Source organism: Galleria mellonella, unplaced genomic scaffold, assembly GCF_026898425.1.
Source record: "Galleria mellonella isolate WM207_F2 unplaced genomic scaffold, CSIRO_AGI_GalMel_v1 utg99, whole genome shotgun sequence".
In the NCBI taxonomy this organism is placed as follows: domain Eukaryota; kingdom Metazoa; phylum Arthropoda; class Insecta; order Lepidoptera; family Pyralidae; genus Galleria; species Galleria mellonella.
The window spans coordinates 1,035,320-1,056,622 of NW_026442184.1; the positions used below are offsets into that span (position 1 = coordinate 1,035,320).

General features: G+C 34.0%; 2 protein-coding genes across 2 annotated transcripts in view; one reads left to right on the forward strand and one right to left on the reverse strand.

Annotated features, from left to right (window-relative positions):
- The window catches only part of LOC113522711 (serine/threonine-protein kinase SMG1), a 214,717-nt gene that overhangs the window by 185,381 nt on the left and 8,033 nt on the right, over nt 1-21,303 (reverse strand). The gene's annotated exons all lie outside the window — the stretch shown is intronic.
- LOC113521369 (5-hydroxytryptamine receptor 1A) lies at nt 929-20,676 on the forward strand. The gene is made up of 5 exons (XM_026906895.3): nt 929-1,140; nt 15,954-16,518; nt 16,717-16,876; nt 18,711-18,881; nt 19,878-20,676. Exons 2-5 carry the CDS (start codon nt 16,145-16,147, stop codon nt 20,385-20,387), a joined length of 1,215 nt encoding a protein of 404 aa, XP_026762696.2. The 5' UTR covers nt 929-1,140; nt 15,954-16,144; the 3' UTR covers nt 20,388-20,676.

Here is a 21,303-nt window from a genome sequence, read left to right on the forward strand (position 1 = left end):
TAAAGTATGTAACAAATATATCATATATATATATATATATATATATATATATATATATATATATATATATATATATATATATATATATATATATATATATATAAGTAAAAACATGTTAAAATTATGACTTACTCTTGGAAGTAAACTTAAAAAAAAAATTCAGTTAGACACACACACAACACAAACACACACATAAAGTTTCGTCGCGGCCGAAAGTTTCGGCCAATTTTTGGCCGAAACCGAAACCGAAATTTCGGTCGGACACTAGTGGGTATTATGTATATAGAAATGGATAAAAACATCAAATTAGAATATACATAGATAAACCTACTTTTTTTAAGCCCATTAAAAACAAGGCTAAAGGTCACACCAAATTACTCAAACTAAGACCAATTTAAAAGGCGTATGAATCAATAATGATAATTGTGATGGCATACATAATACATAACTACAGTTGTCAAATTTAACCTTTGTAATCGCTATTAATCCGTATAACTAAAAGACAAAGCGAAAATGTACAAGTTCTACATATCATTTAAAATGGCGCCATTGTGGTCTTTATGAAACATAATTTACATCTTATCTCAGCCACAAGCCAGCGCAATATGCATACTATAGACAGTATAGTACGTACATCAACTCCCACGTACAAATATTTAACCCCTAATTACCACTAGTACGTAACGTAATGTACTCTCACGTCGATACAATCGATGTGGTATTCCCACGCGGCGACGCGTTCTAATGACACCATGATTACCACGCCATGCTGCGTATACGAGCGAATTTTGTTTAGTCATTATTTATCTCGGAAAAAAGACCATGACCTTCGCCAGTAGTGTGTAGCCCGCTAATGCCTATGTAGACCTCGAAATTCAAGTTTGGAAGCCGGCAACGGCATCCGTAGCCGGCAGTCGCGAACCGAACGTCGACGCGAGTGCACGTGCCCGTATATCACAAGCTAAAGTAGTCACCAACCCCATCGATCCCACGAAAGTTGTAAAAGTTACAAGTGCTATATCAGTGGATTGTACGGTTAGAAAACAGTGTTTTCGTATGATGTAGCACTGTTGTGATGGTTGGCCGTTGTATTGGAGGGAAGTGCATTGCCACAGCGTTACCAATGGCAGCGACGGCGAGGTAAATATTGACAGTAAGGGAGTTTGCCGCGAATCCCCGCATGAGACCAGCGACCACTACACAATTATTTACAGAGTCACCGAACGGACACCACTTTGATTTTTTTTCTCACGAAAACTATATATTTACACAATCAGATATATAAACGTATTGATGAGCAAAAATAAATATTGCTTATATAAATTCAACGCTAAATAATTGCTCGTTTTGTATTGCGGAAACACATCTAAACGTGCGGAATAACGTGAGGTAAAACATATAAAAACAAACAAGAACTCGGTTTTTGCAAATTGAAATATATTAAAATGCAAAATAAGGTAATTAAGAGTGAATTTCGAACACACGTAGAAAAGTTTTGAAGTCGTGAAATAGCATTTAAGTGGCCGCATCCGGACCAATAACAGAGTTTATTATGTTAGAGTAGGTATATCATCTGACTAATTTTGCGCTCTACACAATAACGAATTATGAATTAAAATATATTATTTTATATTTTACGAATTGTAGACGAACTTACGTAAGCTTTCAGCGACCAGTCCCCGCCCCCACTTATATAACTGGCCGATTTGGTCGGAATTTTATCTTGGGATTCAATTTTAGGGAATATTGAATTTGTTATTGGCAAGTAAGATGGATATATCCGTTTGCGACGAACCGATAGTTTTTCCTAAATATTTTAAAATGATACAATTTGAAAATAACGAACATGAACAAGTATTTTTATAGTTATATTTTTAGGGGAGTAAAAGTATAGAAGCATTATTGTTCCAAGGGGAAAAAACAAATTGTGAATAGGAGCGAAGACATTTTAGAGTGTCGTAAAATCTCACATATGCCTCATAAATACGGTTGGTGTCGTTTCGAAATTGCTTTCCTTCAATAATTAATATCCCTTTGTATTAGTGGGGCACGTGTCGTATTGAGTTTCTGTACGTACGTACGTACGTACGTACGGTACGTGTCAAATCAAAGTATCGATGCACGCGACCTATCGGACTCGAGTGCAATCGAGCTGCGCCCTTGATTGCATTTCTCAGTAGCATTATCAATGAAGATGCTGTGCAATAAACTGCAATGTAATTCATTGCACGAACGATCATATAGGTCTACAATATTGCGAAGGGTGATTTCAAGGCTTAATAAGAATTTTAAAAGGATATAAAATATATATTGACTTGCTTGCTCTTAAGGATCAACAAATTTTCAATTCTACTGGGATACAGTTTATACATAAGAATAATTTGAGTTATAAAATAACCTCTGTACAATAAACATACAGGGTACGTTTTCTAGGATCAATGTGCTGTGTAATTTTTCAAACAGTAATTTAAATCACAGTTTTTAAAGGCAGCAGTTTAATTTTTTTTCTGTTTAAACTATTTTTTGACTATCACTACCACAAACTCGATTATTCAATAAATATATCGGATTATCAATTCCATTAGAGCAATTTTGCCCAAGAGAACAGTTAACGAGCCCACAATTTGGCGCTTGTATTTATTTGAGGGTTTCCAGAGTCCCGATATCGCGATATCGAAATGGACCACGATAAATTCACCGGTTTCTGAGTAATACCTTCATTTGCGATTTAATAGCACATTTATTTGGGATCACTATATCAAATCGCACGCTATATTCATTTGGGTACAGCGCCCTTCGACCGCTGCCCAAGGACGGTAAGACGTCCTAGGAGTTAAATATAAACTGTCATTAAAGGCAATTTCTTTACTAATAAAAATCAATAATAAAATATCTAATAGATAGTTAACCACTCGTGACCGCAGTAAAAATTTTTTAGTTACATTCAAGGTACAGGAATATATGAACTTGAAAAGATTAGACTTAGTTATAAAGTATATCTAAATGCTAATTACACTTACTCGTAATTATAAATCTGTAGGAACGATGCCAAAATACATATACACAAAACAAAATTAAGTTGCAACTATTTAATCGAAAAATGATATTAAAATAATATATCTTACTAGCTTTCGCCCGCGAATTCTTCGGCGTGTAGTTCGAGTATCCATTCCCTATTTCGCCTCTTCAGTGACGCTTTCTTTAAAAGCCAACAAACATATAAATTTTATTGGATTTGTTTTACTCAGGGCCTAAATCTAAAATTCCACATGTCTAACTTTTAAACTGACGAAATTCCATACAAAATTTTAATCTCTGTTTTACCCCCTTTCCTTATTGTAAACCTACGCTATATAAAGACTACCTACTGAACTTAAAGATTTTAGATTGAGCAGTTTCGACTGTTCAGTTAACATATGGGTCAGTCAAACAGCATTCTCTTTTATAAATAGAGATAATTAATAAAGTATTTATTACAAAGTCAGAATGAAACTGAAATGTGACAATAATAGATTGAATAATGAAACTCGTTACACGCTTGTCAATTCCAAACGCTGCGTCGGACCACTTGATGTTGCATCATTTGGCATTTATTTGTTCTGCGGCAATGAGCGTATGATTGGTAATGTATTTTACTTTACAACAACCTGTATTATATTCACTTTGACATTGAGCATAATTTGTTATGCACAGTTTATCACAAACGTGAAAAATATCGAGAGATATCATCAACAGCCAGAATGGCAATAATACAGAGTTATCTAATTTAACCCATGAATCTTCACTCTTTTACTTCTACGAACAGAAACCTTATTTCCAGATAGAATTGAAAATAGCATCCAACTTTCTGCTGGAAGATCCATTTGAAAGTTTAAACGACTACTTGAAATGTACGGAATGTTTTCCATTCTATCCGAGCATTAGACGTAGTAAATTAGTTATTACACAAACGCAGAATAATATAGAAATAGTTTATTATTGTTCTGAGTAAATTAGTGCTTCGTTAAGCAAAAAAAGTAATAGTATAAATAAAACAAAGCTAGAATATTGATAAATCAGTGAAACACAAAAAAAGCTTACTACCAAAACAATCCAAATTGAAAACAACTGTTTGTATTAAATGTATATATTTTTAGATAAAATAATAAACATAATGACGACATAATATATAATACTTATATAATAGAAAAAAAATAATAACTAGAATACTTGAAATTTAGAATTAAAATAATATGGCTTATTAAATAATTTACAAGAATAAACGTATGACTTTGAAAAATGTGAAACAGAATGTCTATTGTGTTACATTATCACAATCCAATATTCGTCCCGTGAGGAAAAAATCCACTCAATTTATTTACAGCCACTAAATTGCTTATATCTTTTGAGAATTGGTAAAACAACAAGTTATAAGAAAATAAAGTTTAATGCCACGAGCTGAAACTCTATGGATACAGCGCAGTTTTTGCGAGTTTTATTTCTAAATGATGGATTGATATCCACATAACCAATTTTTTTTTTATTAAATAAAGACTAAGAACAGGAATGAAAAACTATTTTGTTTACTAATGACTACAACGATCAAACAATCGATATAAAAGATTTAAGTGTGTTTAACCTTAACGTGACAAATGGGAGAGCCCGCTACATGGACGACATTAATTTAGGGCTCAGTGGATCGAAACGTGAATCTAAAACAGTGACGTCAGCGGGCACCACCTATAACACTATATTAGGAGGAACTGGGCTTGTCGCCTTATTAATAGAAGCACATAGCAACATGCTTAATAGAACAGAACATGCAACCAAAAAAATCTCCTTACGCCACACAAACAAAGCATTAACTAATTGTGAAGATGTAACAGAAAAGACTTACAAATTAATCGTAGTTAATAGTTTAAATTTGAAGCATTACTCGGACCAATTTAAACTGTACCAATGAAAAGAGCCGCCTGTGCAGGACCGATCTTACTGAATGTGTGAGATCACGACGGTCTTGATGCAGCACGTAAGTCGACCGAGATATAATTGCAATGAAGATTTGTCTCAATTAACAGGATTCTCCATTCTGCAGCTTAGTATATTTTAGTTACAAATCAACTAGCAAATTGTTATTACCAAAAAACATTTTCCGATTCTTAGTGGCATCACATATGTACAATAAACAATATATGTAAATACTATATTTTGTTTAATAAATCCACAGACTGCATTCTACTCGTATATTAAAACAGTTACGATCCTGTAAATCTAGCAATAAAAAGAAATAATATCAATAAAACACTTTTCCCCGAGTTTTCCCCACGACTCGAACTAGAAATCGTTCAACCATTTTCTAGGAAACAAAGGAGAAAGGCTTTTTCCCTGCCCTCCTTTTTAGTGTTTTCCATTTAATGAATATCGTAATCAAATAGTTACAACTTCTATGCTTCAATTTTGTTTTGTTCTTTGAAACATTGCATCAATATAAACGGTTAATGATAATAATGATCCATTAAATTAATTTTTTACGGAAACCAGACACGTGCATTGTGCACATTTCTAATGTACAAGTGGATTTTATCGTAATGTATAATATATATATATATATATCTAATACTATGCCCTGTAGCAGGGCATAATGCAGATAAGTAACACCTTATATATATATATATATATATATATATATATATATATATATATATATATATATATATATATATATATATATATATATAAACTATTATTATATTAAACTCAAAAAATAAAACAGTAAATGTATAAATTTTATTTCTAAATGTTGGATTAATATCGAAATAACCATTTTATTTATAAATAAAAACTAATAAAACAGGAAAAAAGAATTATTTTGTTTACTAATAACTACCACGGTCAAACAATCAATATAAAAGATTTAAGTGTGTTTAACTTGAACGTGACAAAAAAAAAAACGTACAAGTGAACGTGTAACAGAAGAGCAATCGGCCAACACCAAGTAGCTACCTCTAGCCAATATTGACACACGTAATGGACCGCTAAATATGAAGCGATGTGAGTACGTAGCAAAGTATAATTTTTAGATAATCAACTGTTTAGAGTGATTTATTAAATCTCTACATAAAATTAATGAATTAAATTACATTTAAAACATTACTGACACATCATACAGTTTTTTTCTTTTAATGTTTTTTTTTTTTTATTTTATTTTTTATGCAACTCAGAATGGCAAACAAGCTGACGACCCACTTGATGGAAAGTAAAAGTGTGTGAAAATGAAATGATAACCCTGCCTACGCCATTGCTAGCAATATGCCCTATTAGGTCGGCCTTCACGTGGTTCCCCCTGGAAACCATCGTAAACAATTCTTGTTAAATTCGTCACGATGGCTAACTGACCTGCTTCATGCTCACCTATCATCCTTCACTGGTGCCCCGCCGGTGTATACCGATAGCGCGGGTGGGGTTACCATTCCATTATCACCCATTAAAAAAAACCATGCCTACGCTATTGGTATACGCTGACGAAGTACCAGTAATAGACGAGGTCGATGGCAGGTCAGTCGGCTCATCGTCAGGAATTCGACAAGAGTTAACCACAATGGTTTCCGAGAGAAACTGCGTGGAGGTGAACCTGATAGGGTATATTGCTAGCAATTGGGTTAATAGAACCCATTACTAACAATTCTCTCCCCCAATTCTTTTTAAGTTAAAGTTGTTAAGTTAAATAATAATTGATTAACAGTTATCGATCTATTATTGAAAATTGTATAATGAAACAACTTGTTTATTGTAATTATAACAATTTTATAACAAACAAATTTATATGGAAAGTTACCTACTAGATAGAACTATCTTTATATATTTAAATTCAAATTTTTAGATCACAGCTGTTACTATTCTCTGCGAAATAATCACCCACGAGTGCTTGAACTCCTAGTGTGGGGATTAGGTTACCAGTTTATTTGATGCTTCAATTTACAGGCTTATAAATAATATTTAAACAAAATATACAACGTTACAAAAGTATATTAGTTTATTTACCAAACAATTTAAAACTTAGCGGGAATATTCCCGTTAAGTTTACGACACTAAGTTTAAGTTTAATACGACAGTATTGTCGTATTCGGATTGGTAGTTTAAATGCCTTTCTTTTGATGCTAGTAAGAATTACTATTTATATTCAGTACTGCTCATGTGTATAGGCGACGGTTACCACTTTCCATCAGGTGGGCCGTCAGCTTGTATGCCATTCTAAGTTGTATAAAAAAAAATTAAAAACCAGTAATTGAATAGGACTTTAAAGATTATATATTATACATATATTATATTATAAATCCATATATTAACTAGTGGCCCGGTACGTGCTTCGCTACGTATAACGTGAAATAATAATAAAAAAAAGTTAATATCAAAGTCACTTATTCAAACAAAAAAATATTTTATTAATTGCTAGCTATTTGTGAATGACCGCATGAATGACGTAACAACATGTTTATGTACTGTCAACACTGAAAAAAGTTTCAATTTGACAGCACAATCCTTCATCATAAAAAAAGTTTTAATTTGACACAAACATCCCCTGATTCAATTCTCCTCAAATCTCTGATTGCTCAGCAGCCAGATATTGATATATTTAATGACAAAATAGATATATTTTTTAAACGTTGTATAAAATTTTTAAGTTTGTAAAATAAACCTATGGCTCACTACACGTTTTGGGAGACTGTAAGTGTGGTGAGTAATTTATAAATAAATAAATATTGGTTAGTAAACTGAATTAATAGTACAAAAGCATACAATTACACAAATCAGTGGCCGGCGGTGCGTGACCAATGACCCTTGAAACATCACGCATAACATGACATGTACTCCCAAATAAACACCATACTCCCTTACGTTTAATACGCGACGTGACCGCCGACCTTCGATCTGAAGAGCTTTTAAAGGCATGATGTCACTTATCACAAATTGAACTTCGTTATTTGCTGCTAACCTGATTCCTATTTTCATTATATTACTGACAACCAAGTGTTATTTGTGTCCATTCGTGTTTCAACCGTGAAGCAGTTGTGTTTGCATGGCTGTGTTTCGGTTTGAAAGGTGGGATATGGCGTGAATTTACTGGGTACAGAGGAATAACATCTGAGTCCTTAAGAATGGCAACGCATGGGTATCATGGGCGAAACAGTATACTCTGTTATGTCCATGGTACCGCTCATGTCTATAGGCGACGATTACCACTTTACATCAGGTGGGCCGTCAGCTTGTTTGCCATTCTAAGTTGTATAAAAAAAAAGATATAAACTTTAATTCTTTACTAATTTATTTATTTATTTTTAAAATTATACTATTTTATATATATAAATATTTTATTTCCTTATTCAAAAAAAGAAAATAAAAATATCCATATTTTACAGAGGATATATTGTAACCTTAAATTATATAGATAGAGTATCGACCCTCAAAAACGGGTCAACTTTTTGTCAGCTAATTGTCAAATTAGCTGACTCGTTGTTTTTATCAATGTTTTATATACTTACGCATGAAATGTATTTTGACGTATTATTTAATATATAAAATGAGTGTTTACGCATTAAAATGATATAGAAATTATAAGACAAAATAAATATAGAAGTTATAAAGGAATCACTCTTAACTATTTATCATGCAAAATTATGAAGTATGAAAAACTTGATCCGTTTTATTCAAAGCGTTTCTACGGAGACACACTATCTATATAATTTAAGTATATAACATTATTTATAACAATTACAAATAATTTTTAAATATCAAGTTCATACAAGAAATTAAATGATAATACATACTCATTGTCAAAATTTATGTACTTTTGAGAAAAAAATAAATATTTCCAAACACTTCTCGGAAAAGATATATTTTTATTTAACGTTTACAAATAAAATTAGTATCATTTTAAAGGAAATATATTCGTTTTGAAATTTACAAACACAAAAAGAGAAAACATTTAACTAATTAATCCCATTTTCCTTAAGAAGAACTGTTTTCTTCATACATAATTCAAATTCTAATATTGAAGGTCGGGGGGAAAGGGATTGTTAGTAATGGAGACTGAGAATCCCATTGCTAGCAATATACCCAACCAGGTCGACCTCCACGCGGTTCTCCCTGGAAACTATCATGGTTAATTCCTGATGAATTCATCATGATGGCCTAACTGACCTGTTTTCATTCTCATCTATCACCGTTCACTGGTGCTCTGCCAGCGTATCCCGTTAGCGTAGGCAGGGTTACCATATCATGTTCACCCATCGAAAAAAAAATTGAAGGTCATAACAAAACAATATAACAGATGTGACTGTATATATCTTTCTGCCCATGATACCCCAGTATCCTCATGCATTGCCTCTCAAAAGCATAACGTCAATATTCCACCCACCGAGGGTGAGAAAAGTATGTACAGTAACATCTGTTAAATATACCAGTTAACTAAACAATAGTTCAGGTACATAGACGGCGATTACCACTTTTAAGTCTATTTATAACGTCGACACCTTAACTATAAATTTTCGAAAATTATTTGCAATCCGCAAGAATGGCAGTATTGAATCCGAAATATGAGATAAATTAAAAATTATTACTTATTTATTTATTTATTTATTCATAGGAAAACAGGGCTACACTACAGCAAATAGATACAGTTTTAGAATAACAAAATAAGCCACTAATAGGTTTTCACTTGGGGGGAAAAGGGATTGTTAGTAATCGAGACTAAGAATCCCATTGCTAGCAATATATCCAACCATGTCGACCTCCTCGCGGTTCCCCCTGGAAACTATCATGAGTAATTCCTGATGAATTCATCATGATAGGCTAACTGGCTTGTTTCATCCTCATCAATCACCCTTCACTGGTGCCCCGCCAGCGTATCCCGTTAGCGCAGGCGGGGTTACCACTCCATTTTCATCCAATAAAAAAAAATAGGTTTTCACAAGTAGCAACAATATAAGGCGTTGTACATTGCATAAATATGAAAAATAAAGTAAATTAATTTTTTATTTAATAAAAGTCTGATACTTAATATTTTCCGAATAAAACAAATCTTAAAATTTATTTATTTATTTGTTTAAAATTATTATTTTTTCTCATTTCAATGTTAGATGTTATTTAAGGAAAAACTGCAAGACACTCGACAGTTCCTCGTATTAAATCAATCTCTTGAAATAAATACTTAAAAACACTTCTCTGGTAAATAGTCAACAAAAATCTAAACTAAATTGAATTAAAGTCAAAATTAACTGAAACATAACAAGTATATTAAATTAACTATTAATCGAGATCAATACAGTATGTGTACATATTAACAAAACTGGATTTTTCAATCGACTTCAAAAAAAAGGAGGTTACAATTCGGTTGTATTTTTTTTTTTTATGTTTATTACCTCATAACTCCATCAGTTGTAAACTAATGTGGATTTTTTTTTATTTAAAAGGATATACCTATACATTGGACCCATAGAAATTTTATCAAAATCATTCTAAATAGTTTAGTTTTAGATCCAAATAACTGGTTATGACATAATTGATTAAATTGAATAAATGGAACATAATTTTAATGATCAAAGTATAGGTTATTCGATGGAAAAAAAAAATTCCAAGGTCACCCACAACAGCGAATAATAATCAATAATCCGACAAAACTACGAACAAAGAAACAAAATATCAGAGACGTTACAAATGTAATTTGCCAATCAATCAATCTATAATTAGGTAAGCACAATAAACAGTAGCTTACGTCTTTGGCTTTACTTGTGTATGATTAAAAACATTGTCACTGCCACGGTAGTAAATAAAATAATTAAGATTGTCTACCAAAGGGAGACTTTGTACAAAAGTCGATTGCTTGGGTACCTCTGTCCCATTCGTGTTTCTACCGTGAAGCAGTTGTGTTTGCATGCCTGTGTTTCGGTTTGAAGGATGGGATATGGCGGGAATTTACAGGGTACAGAGGAATAATATCTGAGTCCTCAGGAATGGCAACGCATGGGGGGTATCATGGGCGAAACAGTATACTCTGTTATGTCCATGGTACTGCTCATGTCTATAGGCGACAGTTACCGCTTTCCATCAGGTGGGCCGTCAGCTTGTTTGCCATTCTAAGTTGTATTTAAAAAAAAACTACAAGAAAAAACCGACGTCAATTATGGCAAAATAACTTATTTCGTTTTCATAACTACTGAACCAATTTTAAAAATTCCTATGGAACTAATCTGTAAATATATCCCTTTTAGATTAAAAAAAAAAAGAATTATTCAAATCGGTATACAACTAACGGAGTTATGAAGTAACAACGCTCAGGCTGTGGGGTAAGTTCGCTGTTGAGGTTCTCCCTAGAGACTACAGAATGGGGTTCTTCAAAAGGGGTATATTAAGATTTCCTCAGGGTTGACAACGCGCACGTAACTCCCCTAATATTGCAGGCGTCCATAGACTAGTGGTCGTTTACAATCAGACGAGCTGTATGCTTGTTCACCACATTTGTGGCATAAAAAAACAAAAAATTACAACAGAATTGAGGGCCTCTTTTTGAAGTTGTTGGAAACTAACTCCAAATTAACATCTAGCTATTGCATATAATGCAATATGGGATAGGCAGGGAGAAACATTCTTTGTGGTGTATAGACATAGTAGCATTTGAGTAAATCGTTTGTCCACGAGGGAATGAAACGAAAACACAAAGACACAATGCTATAGAATGGCCTAATCTTTTGTAACATTTAGCATTTTTTGTGTATCCGCATTTTGTCGAAGCAGAGGCGGCATTCAACTCGTTTATCACGATAATCATTAAAGTACATCGTGGAGCTTTACAAAAGCTTTTTTTTTATACAACTTAGAATGGCAAACAAGCTGACGGCTCGCCTGATGGAAAGTGGTAACCATCGTTTATAGACAAGAGCAGTACCATGGACATAATAGAGTACACTGTTTCGCCCATGATACCTCCCATGCGTTGCCATTCCTGAGGACTCAGGTGTTATTCCTCTGTACCCTGTAAATTCAAGCTTGTATAAAAGTGCATTATACGGATCTCGTTTTGTAAATCTACTTCAATTCTTGCTAATTACAACTAATAATTAATCAGAATTCCACAAAAAAACCGACTTCAATTGTGGCAAATCTAGGTACTTTTATTTAAAAACTAAAAAATTACTAAACTGATTTTGATAAAATTACAAATAAAAAAGTAATTTCCCTAATCGGTTTACAACTGACGAAGTTATGAGGTAAGAAACATTAAAAAAAAAATATACAAGCGAATTGAAAACCTCCTTGTTTTTGAAGTCGATTGAAAAATACTTTCAAAGACGTCTTTGTGTGTAGACACGTTTCACTCAAGTCTGACATAACATTGGAATCATGTGTATGTTCGTGTGATACGTTTTGTTGGCGCACGTTTATTCGCTCCACTTTAACAAGATCGATCCGTATACAACGGCGGACACCACACTGTCGGTACGTTGATTGATTAGTCGTTACCAAATACGAGTAACAACTAATTTGCCGTGATGGAATATTGATCGAAACATTTGTGAACGTGTTATTTTTGTGGGCAACGTGGGTCAGATACGGTAAATGATAGACTAAAATTATATACGATATAGAAACATTGAAAAACTATCGCTAAAAATATTTCCTCGTAACTTAAAAAAAAAAAAAAACAGTCAAAATTAACTGAGAAATCTATATGAAATACACTCTATAGAACATTCGATAAAATCCACCTTCATTAACCTTTTAAATATTTGTGTAGATCGTTTACTATATCGATTTATAATATCAAGTTTTTTTTTAAATTTCTTTATAAAGTCACGCTTTTCTCGTCTTTAGGATATATGGAAGGACTTTATTGTAATAGCCTTGAGTAATCTGCAAGCAAGTTTGCACACTGGCTGGCATTGTTTGCCACATTTCTATCCAAGCTTTAAAAAAAATAACTTGTAACAAAATAAAGCGAAACAATAACGGCTCCCATAGATCTAGTGATTACTGTTTATTCATGTAAATTTAAAACGCTCCTATCACTTTCTGTGCATTCGTGCGCTGCGTCCTATTTGGGAGTAACATAAATAATACTGTAATTGAATAGTTGTAGACGCCACACCAAGTCACGCCACCTAATACTATTCGGTCGTAAAGGACGCCCAATATAGAGTGGAAAAGAATTGTTAACAATTTTCTCGTAATAAAAGTAAAAGTCACGAGTCCAAAATGCTAATTCCTTGTGCGACGAACTACGAAGAATCTAATAATATACTGTTGCTAACTAAAGAAAATAAGAAAAAAGAAACATTTGCAATTATTTATAAATAATTTTTAATCTATAATTCAATACTATCCCCTTTGGTTTGGTTTGGTTTGACAAAACGTGTACAGATTATAAAAATAACATAATTAGTAATAGCTTAAATTACAGGAAATTGTAAGCGAAATTCACAGCGCATAATTACTATCTTAGTAAGAGTTGATAAAGACTACGCAGGATTCATAAAAGCTTCTCCGTAAATGTTCTATCTAATACCTTCGGCTAAAACTCCTGGAGCCATTCCAAATCTCACAACGGTAGTTTATAATTCTACCTAATATCATCCTCGTAGCCAAATTTTATGACATGTGATCTGGCAATATCTCTTTTTTCAACTGGATACCTCTTCCAATAATATATATATAATTTTGCGTGGGAATCGAGTGTCGAACCGATACGACAAATAGTACTATGTACACTGATTGGACACCATCGTTGAATATTGATGAGACGACCTCAGTCCTCGGCACTGTTTGTACAAAGGGCATTTGCTCTAACCCTGCCACTAGCACTGAGGTCTTGCATTTATATATCTTAGACACGCTATATTCCTAGTATTTTCTCATCACTAACTCTAAATTTTGTTTCTTTGTGTTTTATTAGACTAATAATGTTTTGTATTATAAGTTTTATGTTCACGTAGTCAAAACTTTTATGTTTTTGGACATAATAATATCTTTCTTTAATTAATTACTATTTAATCTCAATTGATAATTTTTAAATGCAACAGTCAAGGAGATATCAAATACTCTGCAGTACAATTTGTAATAATTTAATACATTTGTACTAAAATGTAATATATGTATTTTATTACGACCACTTGAGAATCAACACGCAACATCTGAAAAGCAACAGACATCCCAGGAATAATTTAAGAGAGACCAATGCAACAACAAAATACATCGATCGTGCCAATTCTTAGTATTTGTGTTCAAAATTATACATACCTACATAAAATACTACAAGCTAATCCTATCGCAGTGTGCATCGCAATTTTCCAGTGCATATCTACATAACAAATGCATCCATGATCCAAACGCGTTTGACGTTTCATTCATCATGTTTATACATGACTAATACACAATAATGCAATTATGCATTGTCAGAAATATACCGTTGACAATGCACCGGAGCCATCCGTTGGGAGCTTCATTATCCAGTAGATTTAATTTCCGTTCATATTTCTCTTAGTCAACAAATAATTAATATTTATTTCAAAATTAATATGTAAGGCCAACAAGAAAGTAAACCCTATTGATTATAAAAAAAACAATCAACACTATTCAGAATCGCTTAACATAAATAAAAAAGTAGAATAGACAATTTTTTTTACGTGAGGCAAGAATTACAATTAACAGGGTACCGAACCCACATAATCAAGAGCTCGGAATCGATACATTTCCGCGTCGTTTGCGTATCGGAGCGTATTTATCGCAACACTTCTATTTGATGGACATAAATTAACATTAAATAGACTCCTATATTTCCAAGTGGATGAAGAGGAAGTAAATGAGTCCCTAAAATTTTATTGCTCTCGGCTAATTGAGCTGGCGATTCCGAAAAAAAGTATTTTTAGAGCATTTGGCTCTTTATATATTTAACTTCACAATTCGTTTTAACAAAGATCTATTAAAAACAGCGCAAGTAAAGTGGTGTTGATAAATTAAAATTAATAAAGTCCTTTAAGTCTTTGATCTGTCTGTGCTTATTTGAAATTCAGATGGAGAAGGCGGCCGGCTGTTGGTCCGCGGAGATGACTCCGATATAATTGACTTTGTCAGTTCCAGCCTGGATAAATATTTCATCGGCTAACAATACGCCTACCGAATACATTTACACGAACGATATAATTAATGACACTATTACATTTACTTTATATTAGATTTGATTTTGAGCAATGATTATTACCTACTACTTACAACAAATGCCAACATTTTGTTCGTACAACCAACGTAGAACATTAAATAGATCCTATTAGAACATTGTCAATAGTGATCTGATTTAATAGAATCATTAAAAATATACAACCAATTAAACAACTAGTCATTTACCCAGTACCATTTAAGCTTAATAAAATGTCGAACATTGTGGGATATATTCAATTCTGAAGACACTAATTTTGGGAGATATTTTATAATCCCAGCTTCCAGTAATAACTAATAAATAACGGATGCGTAAATCCCTCAAGGATTTCCCGTTATTCATTAATAATTTGTTATAAAACAGAGTAACTTTATGAACAGCCATGCGGCCTTCAAAGTTTGAAAATAATTCATTTATTGCGGCCCGGCAATCGATTAGGAGCAGTCAGACAAAGCTCGTCTCATGTCATGGGACATTAATAATTCATAAACGACAGTGGGATCGCAGAGGCAAACTCGCCATGGATCCCTTGAAAAAGTTCATAATGTGATTTAGAGACACGCCAGGGCGTGAACTAGAACGAGCGAGCAAAACTTCTCTATGCGAAGTAATTTACGGGCTCTACGCGTTCCTGCATACTGAATCGAAAAATACATCCCTACTGCGCCACTTGTGCACGCTCGATATGCATTCACAAGGACAGCGCACCGTTAAACATAATGTACACAAGCTCTGTTTACATACTCACGAAAATTATTCTCTGTTGCAGGTGTATGGATCAGTGCAAGTGAAACCAGGACAATGTGTGAACTGTCCAGACGACAAAAAACTTTCAATGTTAGTGCGGACATATCGCGAGTGTCTAGTGACGGTAACAGTTAAGATAATGCGCGTCTAAGTTCGACCACGACGTCGAATTATTCAGAGTGGGGGGCGCTGGCGACCGCAGCCAGCGATGGTATGGACGTTGTATTTGGCAATGAAAGCGAGGGGGGGTGGAACGAGACCGAGGAGAGGACGAGTGAAGACCTTTACAACTACTGGGCATGGAGCATCATCGACGGCGCCTTGATGGTTCTCATCATCAGCGGAAACACTCTCACGATTCTCGCAGTGACCCTGAGCCGGCGGTTATCATCGCTCGTCTCCAACCAATTCGTGCTCAACTTGGCCATATCCGACTTGATGGTGGGGCTGACTTTGCCCTACCACCTCGTCTTCTATTTAGATTCAGAGTTTTGCAAGATTAAGTGGTCATGCTTGATGAGATTCATTCTCATAATCCTGGCATGCTTGGCGTCTATATATAACATCATTGCGATAGCCGTAGACAGGTGAGTCGTTCACGTTGTTCACGTAACATTCCTTTTACAATATCGTGGTCGCAAAACGTTGAAGCCCGAGAAATCAAACTAAAAATAGCTTTAGAATATTCTGTTTGAATGCACGCTATTTTATCACGAAATTGCAAATTCGACTAAAGTGTAGTATCGCAAAACGTAACGATCAGACACGTGCACATCAATTTACAGGTACATAGCTATAGTGCACCCGCTCCACTACAGCCGGTACATGACCAAGGTGGTGACCAGGCTGCTGATGAGTGCCACCTGGTCGGTGGCGGTGTGCATCAGTTGTATACCAATATTCTGGAACGACTGGCACGACGGCATCGCATGCGAAATGAATCTGGTGAGCAATTCTTTCAACTTTTTTCATTATACCTGCTTTTGGCGGAATTTACAGCGGAAAATAATTAACATTTTTATTATACTAAAGGTTATCGCAAACTAGTTATCGTCTGTGCCTATCTAATGGAATGTCATGACTATTGTCTAGAGACATGAACTAAAACTATTAACTAAATAAATATAAGACAAATTTTCCAATATTTTTTTTTCTCTGTATGTAATAATCATAATTTACCAGAGCCGAGACTTTGTACAAAAGTCGTTTGCTTGGCCACCTCTGTACCATTCGTGTTTCTACCGTGAAGCAGTTATGTTTGCATGGCTGTGTTTCGGTTCGAAGGTTGAGATATGGCAGTGAAATTACAGGGTACAGAGGAATAACACCTTAGCCTTCAGGAATGGCAATACATGAGAGTATCATGGGCGAAACAGTATACTCTGTTATATCCATGGTACTGCTCATGTCTATTACCACGACGGTTACCACTTTTAGACGGACCATCAACTTGTTTGTCATTCTGAGTTGCATAAAAAAATCATTATTGTGCGCATTTTATACAATTGGCTAACATCACGGACTCTCAGAGAATATTTAGCTCATACAATCAGACTCCTTTTCGTATTGTCTCTCGTTTAGTGTACACGAACAAGTTAAAATACAATATCAGCGGACAATTTTCCAAGTTGACAATTATCATGCACAGCTTATCTACGAATCACCACACCAGGATCCTATGTACTTTGCATAGCTTATAAAAATTTATCAATATCTACGTACCAGGCGTATCCTGTGACTGTATTTACATGCATTCGTATAAAAAGTTCCAAAATTCAAATCCATTTAGGAATAACTGAGTAATAAATATTCAAATTTTTATTAATGTTAGTACCATTCAGACTTGTATAACTAAATATATTTTGTTAATATCGTCTATACAATTACCGTATTTAAGGTCACAATTTAATATTACGACAGGGCTAAATATAGTCACGTCACGATGAATTGTTAACATAGCTATACGTGTAAATAGTTTAATACTGATTATGTGGTATGATTATAAACTTTAATCTTTAGATTAACCATATATACAGTAACAATTTTTTTTTAGACAATAATTAAAACAAAAGGGAAAGTTAAAACAAAAGCAGGACTTACTTTGGAAAAATAATGTAGTTACGCAGTGATAAGTATTGAAAATTAAATACAAATAAATAGTTATAATTAGTAAGAATTAGTATTTTAGTTATTCATAACATAACATTTACACGTAATGGCCATACATTCATTTACTGTGGAGAACCACTAGTAAGCTATCATAGTCAAGCTGTGAACTAATTTACCTAACTCACGGGTTCGTCCTCTTGAATCTTACATCCGATTCTGTTTTTGCAAGCGTTGCATGTACCATCACATGTCGAGTTATTATAAAAAAAAATTTAGGATATTTTTGGGACATCTACCAGAGCGACGTTATCGGATCAATACGGTGATGATTTAAATAATTATTTATCCCGTTATTTCAATACTTTTCAATGTTCATCGATGCGCGTACAACGAACATTGGAAACCATTCTAAACCGGATATATAATCATGTAAATATTTATACAAAATTAAAATTCGTTTACGCTCAAAACATACAAGTCTCAAAGCATGAGGCTTAAAATGTTCACATCTGAGAACATTCAAGTCTTAAAAGATTTAACTCTCAAAATAACACAGCATCAAAATGTTCATGTTACACAGCAGTACAACACATTTAAATCATTTATCCAATATTCATAAGATATAGAAATAGAAATAAAATTTAACCAAAGGCTAATGATAAATTTGCAGGTGGTACCAAAAGCGTACACGACAAGCATCCTGGCGCCGATGTTCTCTCTCATATGGATGGTGATGTTCATCCTGTACTGGCGGATATGGCGAGAGGCGACCTGCCACGCCAGGAGGATGAGGGCCAACACGTGCTGTCCCTCAGGAGCCAACGATTGGAAGAGTATACAGGTAAATATTATCATTCTGAGATATTAAGAGCAAAAATCGAAATCCTACTGCAACTGTTGAGAAATGAAGCTAGGCAAGATTTGATATTAATAATAGTGAATGACGACAATCTAAAAGTATTCAATTATTCTTATAGTAGGTAAATACAAAGTTTCATTTACGAACATACATTCGAAGTAATTTCACTAAAGCTTACTGTTTTATTAAAAAAAAATAAAAACATTAGAACGGTTACTAGTAATAGTGTACAATAATTATGGTCCAAATATTGATTACTTGCTATTTACAATTAATTAGAGTACAATGTATCATCACTATTTTTATCATCAAGATATCGTAAGAAATGACGAGAACAGAACACAAAAGAGGAAGAAAACTCGAAATAAAACTCTTATACTCTCTAGGTTTATGATCGCCTGGTCAACATGGAACAGTGGCACGTTAATGAGTAGCTAAAATAGAAATTTGAACTATGATCGTATAGTAGAGCTCTGTCAATAGTAGCTTTCAGCTTTCTTTTTCGTGTTTTGTTTAATAACTTATATTTAAAGATATCGGTTGCATTTTTTTTTTCATATTTAAGTTTTTGTTAAGTGTTTTTATTGATGTAACTGTTTGTCTACCCAAATAAATAATGAGAACCACTTTTCTTATGTCGAATATATTAATATTGGACAATACACAGTTAGCACTATGTATTGAAAATCCGTTAAAATATAAATATAAAACTTGTTTCCAAAACAACATAATAAACTATAATAGGTATCCTTTAAATAACGTTGTAGACTACTGCCAAAACCTTCACAATAACAAAAGCAGTCTATGGGGGAAGCCTATATTAGTATTGGACAGTTGAAATTTTAAAAACCGTGGAATAGTAGAACTACTTTAGAACGATTATACACTCAATATTTCATCAAGTGTCAACGATCAATTCCATCAAGCCATGGACAATAATGCCAATGGACATTAACGTTAATTATTTTAAAATTCCAGGTGGTGTTACTAGTCCTGGGTTCATTCTCAATATGCTGGATGCCGTTCGTGGTGGTGGCGTGCGCGCAAACTGTACCGTTAAGACCTTTTCACAACCCTATAGCATATCGGCTGACCTCGTCCCTCGCCATGTCCAATTCCGGCATTAACCCATTGATATACGCGTGGAAGAACGCAGGCTTCCGTGCAGCTTTCGCCAAACTGCTGCGATGCAAACGCCCAGACTCTTCTGAGTACAGAGGATCACCGGCACCAGAGAGAAAGAGATGTTCGGTAGCGCTTCGCGAGGGCTCCATCACGCGCTCCAGCGCTCCAAGCGGACTGTCCAGTCTCGGAGGCCGCCCAGCCAAGTTGCTGTACGTCGAACGGGAAACAGACACGTCCAGATGTCGTATCATAGAAAATGCAGGGTATATAGATTCCGATAGGGGCGATTCTAACCCCTCGTATGCGCCCGACGGGCCCACACCTGTGCACAGGCCGGTCCACCGCTCCCCAGATGTAGTGTAGTGTTAACATTTAAATGAACGATACAGACGTTTTGAGGGAAACGCGAAACGCTTCTAGTTATTAAAAATGTTAGTGACTGTAGGTACCCCATTTGCATTTAGGTACCTGTTAAAATCTACGCTCAAGTTTTAAAGGCTTTATTGTTGAAATTTTATTGAAATTCTAATGAGTTTTCCGCCATAAAAAAAAATTTAAACACAAAGAGGTTCTATGTCAAATAAATTGAGATGTTTAAAGGTATAATTATAACTACAATGTTCGATGTAATATTAAAACACATAATTAACTTGTTACGACTTTTATTTTGTATCCCTGTGTAGAACTAGTAGCGCCATCTACGCATGTTAGGACACTTTGTAACACTACTTTGCTATTTCAACGGTGCAAAGAAGAATTAAGTACACGGATAGCAGTACAGACATAGAATATATAGTTATAATACTTAGCAGTACTAACAACAGATAAAAATGATACACAGATGGCGCTGTAAGAACACTAGAAAGTAAATAAGACAGCGTAACGTAAGCATTTAAAATACTTTTACTATAATATTATTATCAAATATATTATAAATATATAATTGGCACGTGGATTGACAACCGCAATTAGGCTAAATAAATAAGCAATGATGAAGAGGATGGATTTAATGAAGATATAAGTGATAAAAATAATTGACATTCGAGATGTAATTCCTGAGAACTTTGTTATGTTTCTATACCCTTTAATTTCATTTCCGTATTTCACCCTTCAAACCAAAACACGGATGGGATAAAAACAAATACTGAAGCAAACGTCTTTTGTACAAAGTCTCCCTCTGATAACTTAAATGAAAATCAGTAAACAAACTCTACTAAAAGAACAATAACAATTTCCGCCTTTGGAAAGAAATAAACGATTATCGTTGTTCTAACCATTA

Bases quoted from the DNA above. Each gene is read 5' to 3' on its own strand.
- LOC113521369 (XM_026906895.3), top strand. From the start codon at position 16,145: ATGGACGTTGTATTTGGCAATGAAAGCGAGGGGGGGTGGAACGAGACC. The intron at 16,877-18,710 runs GTGAGCAATTCT...ATAAATTTGCAG, and splicing joins TCGCATGCGAAATGAATCTG to GTGGTACCAAAAGCGTACAC. The intron at 18,882-19,877 runs GTAAATATTATC...TTAAAATTCCAG, and splicing joins ACGATTGGAAGAGTATACAG to GTGGTGTTACTAGTCCTGGG.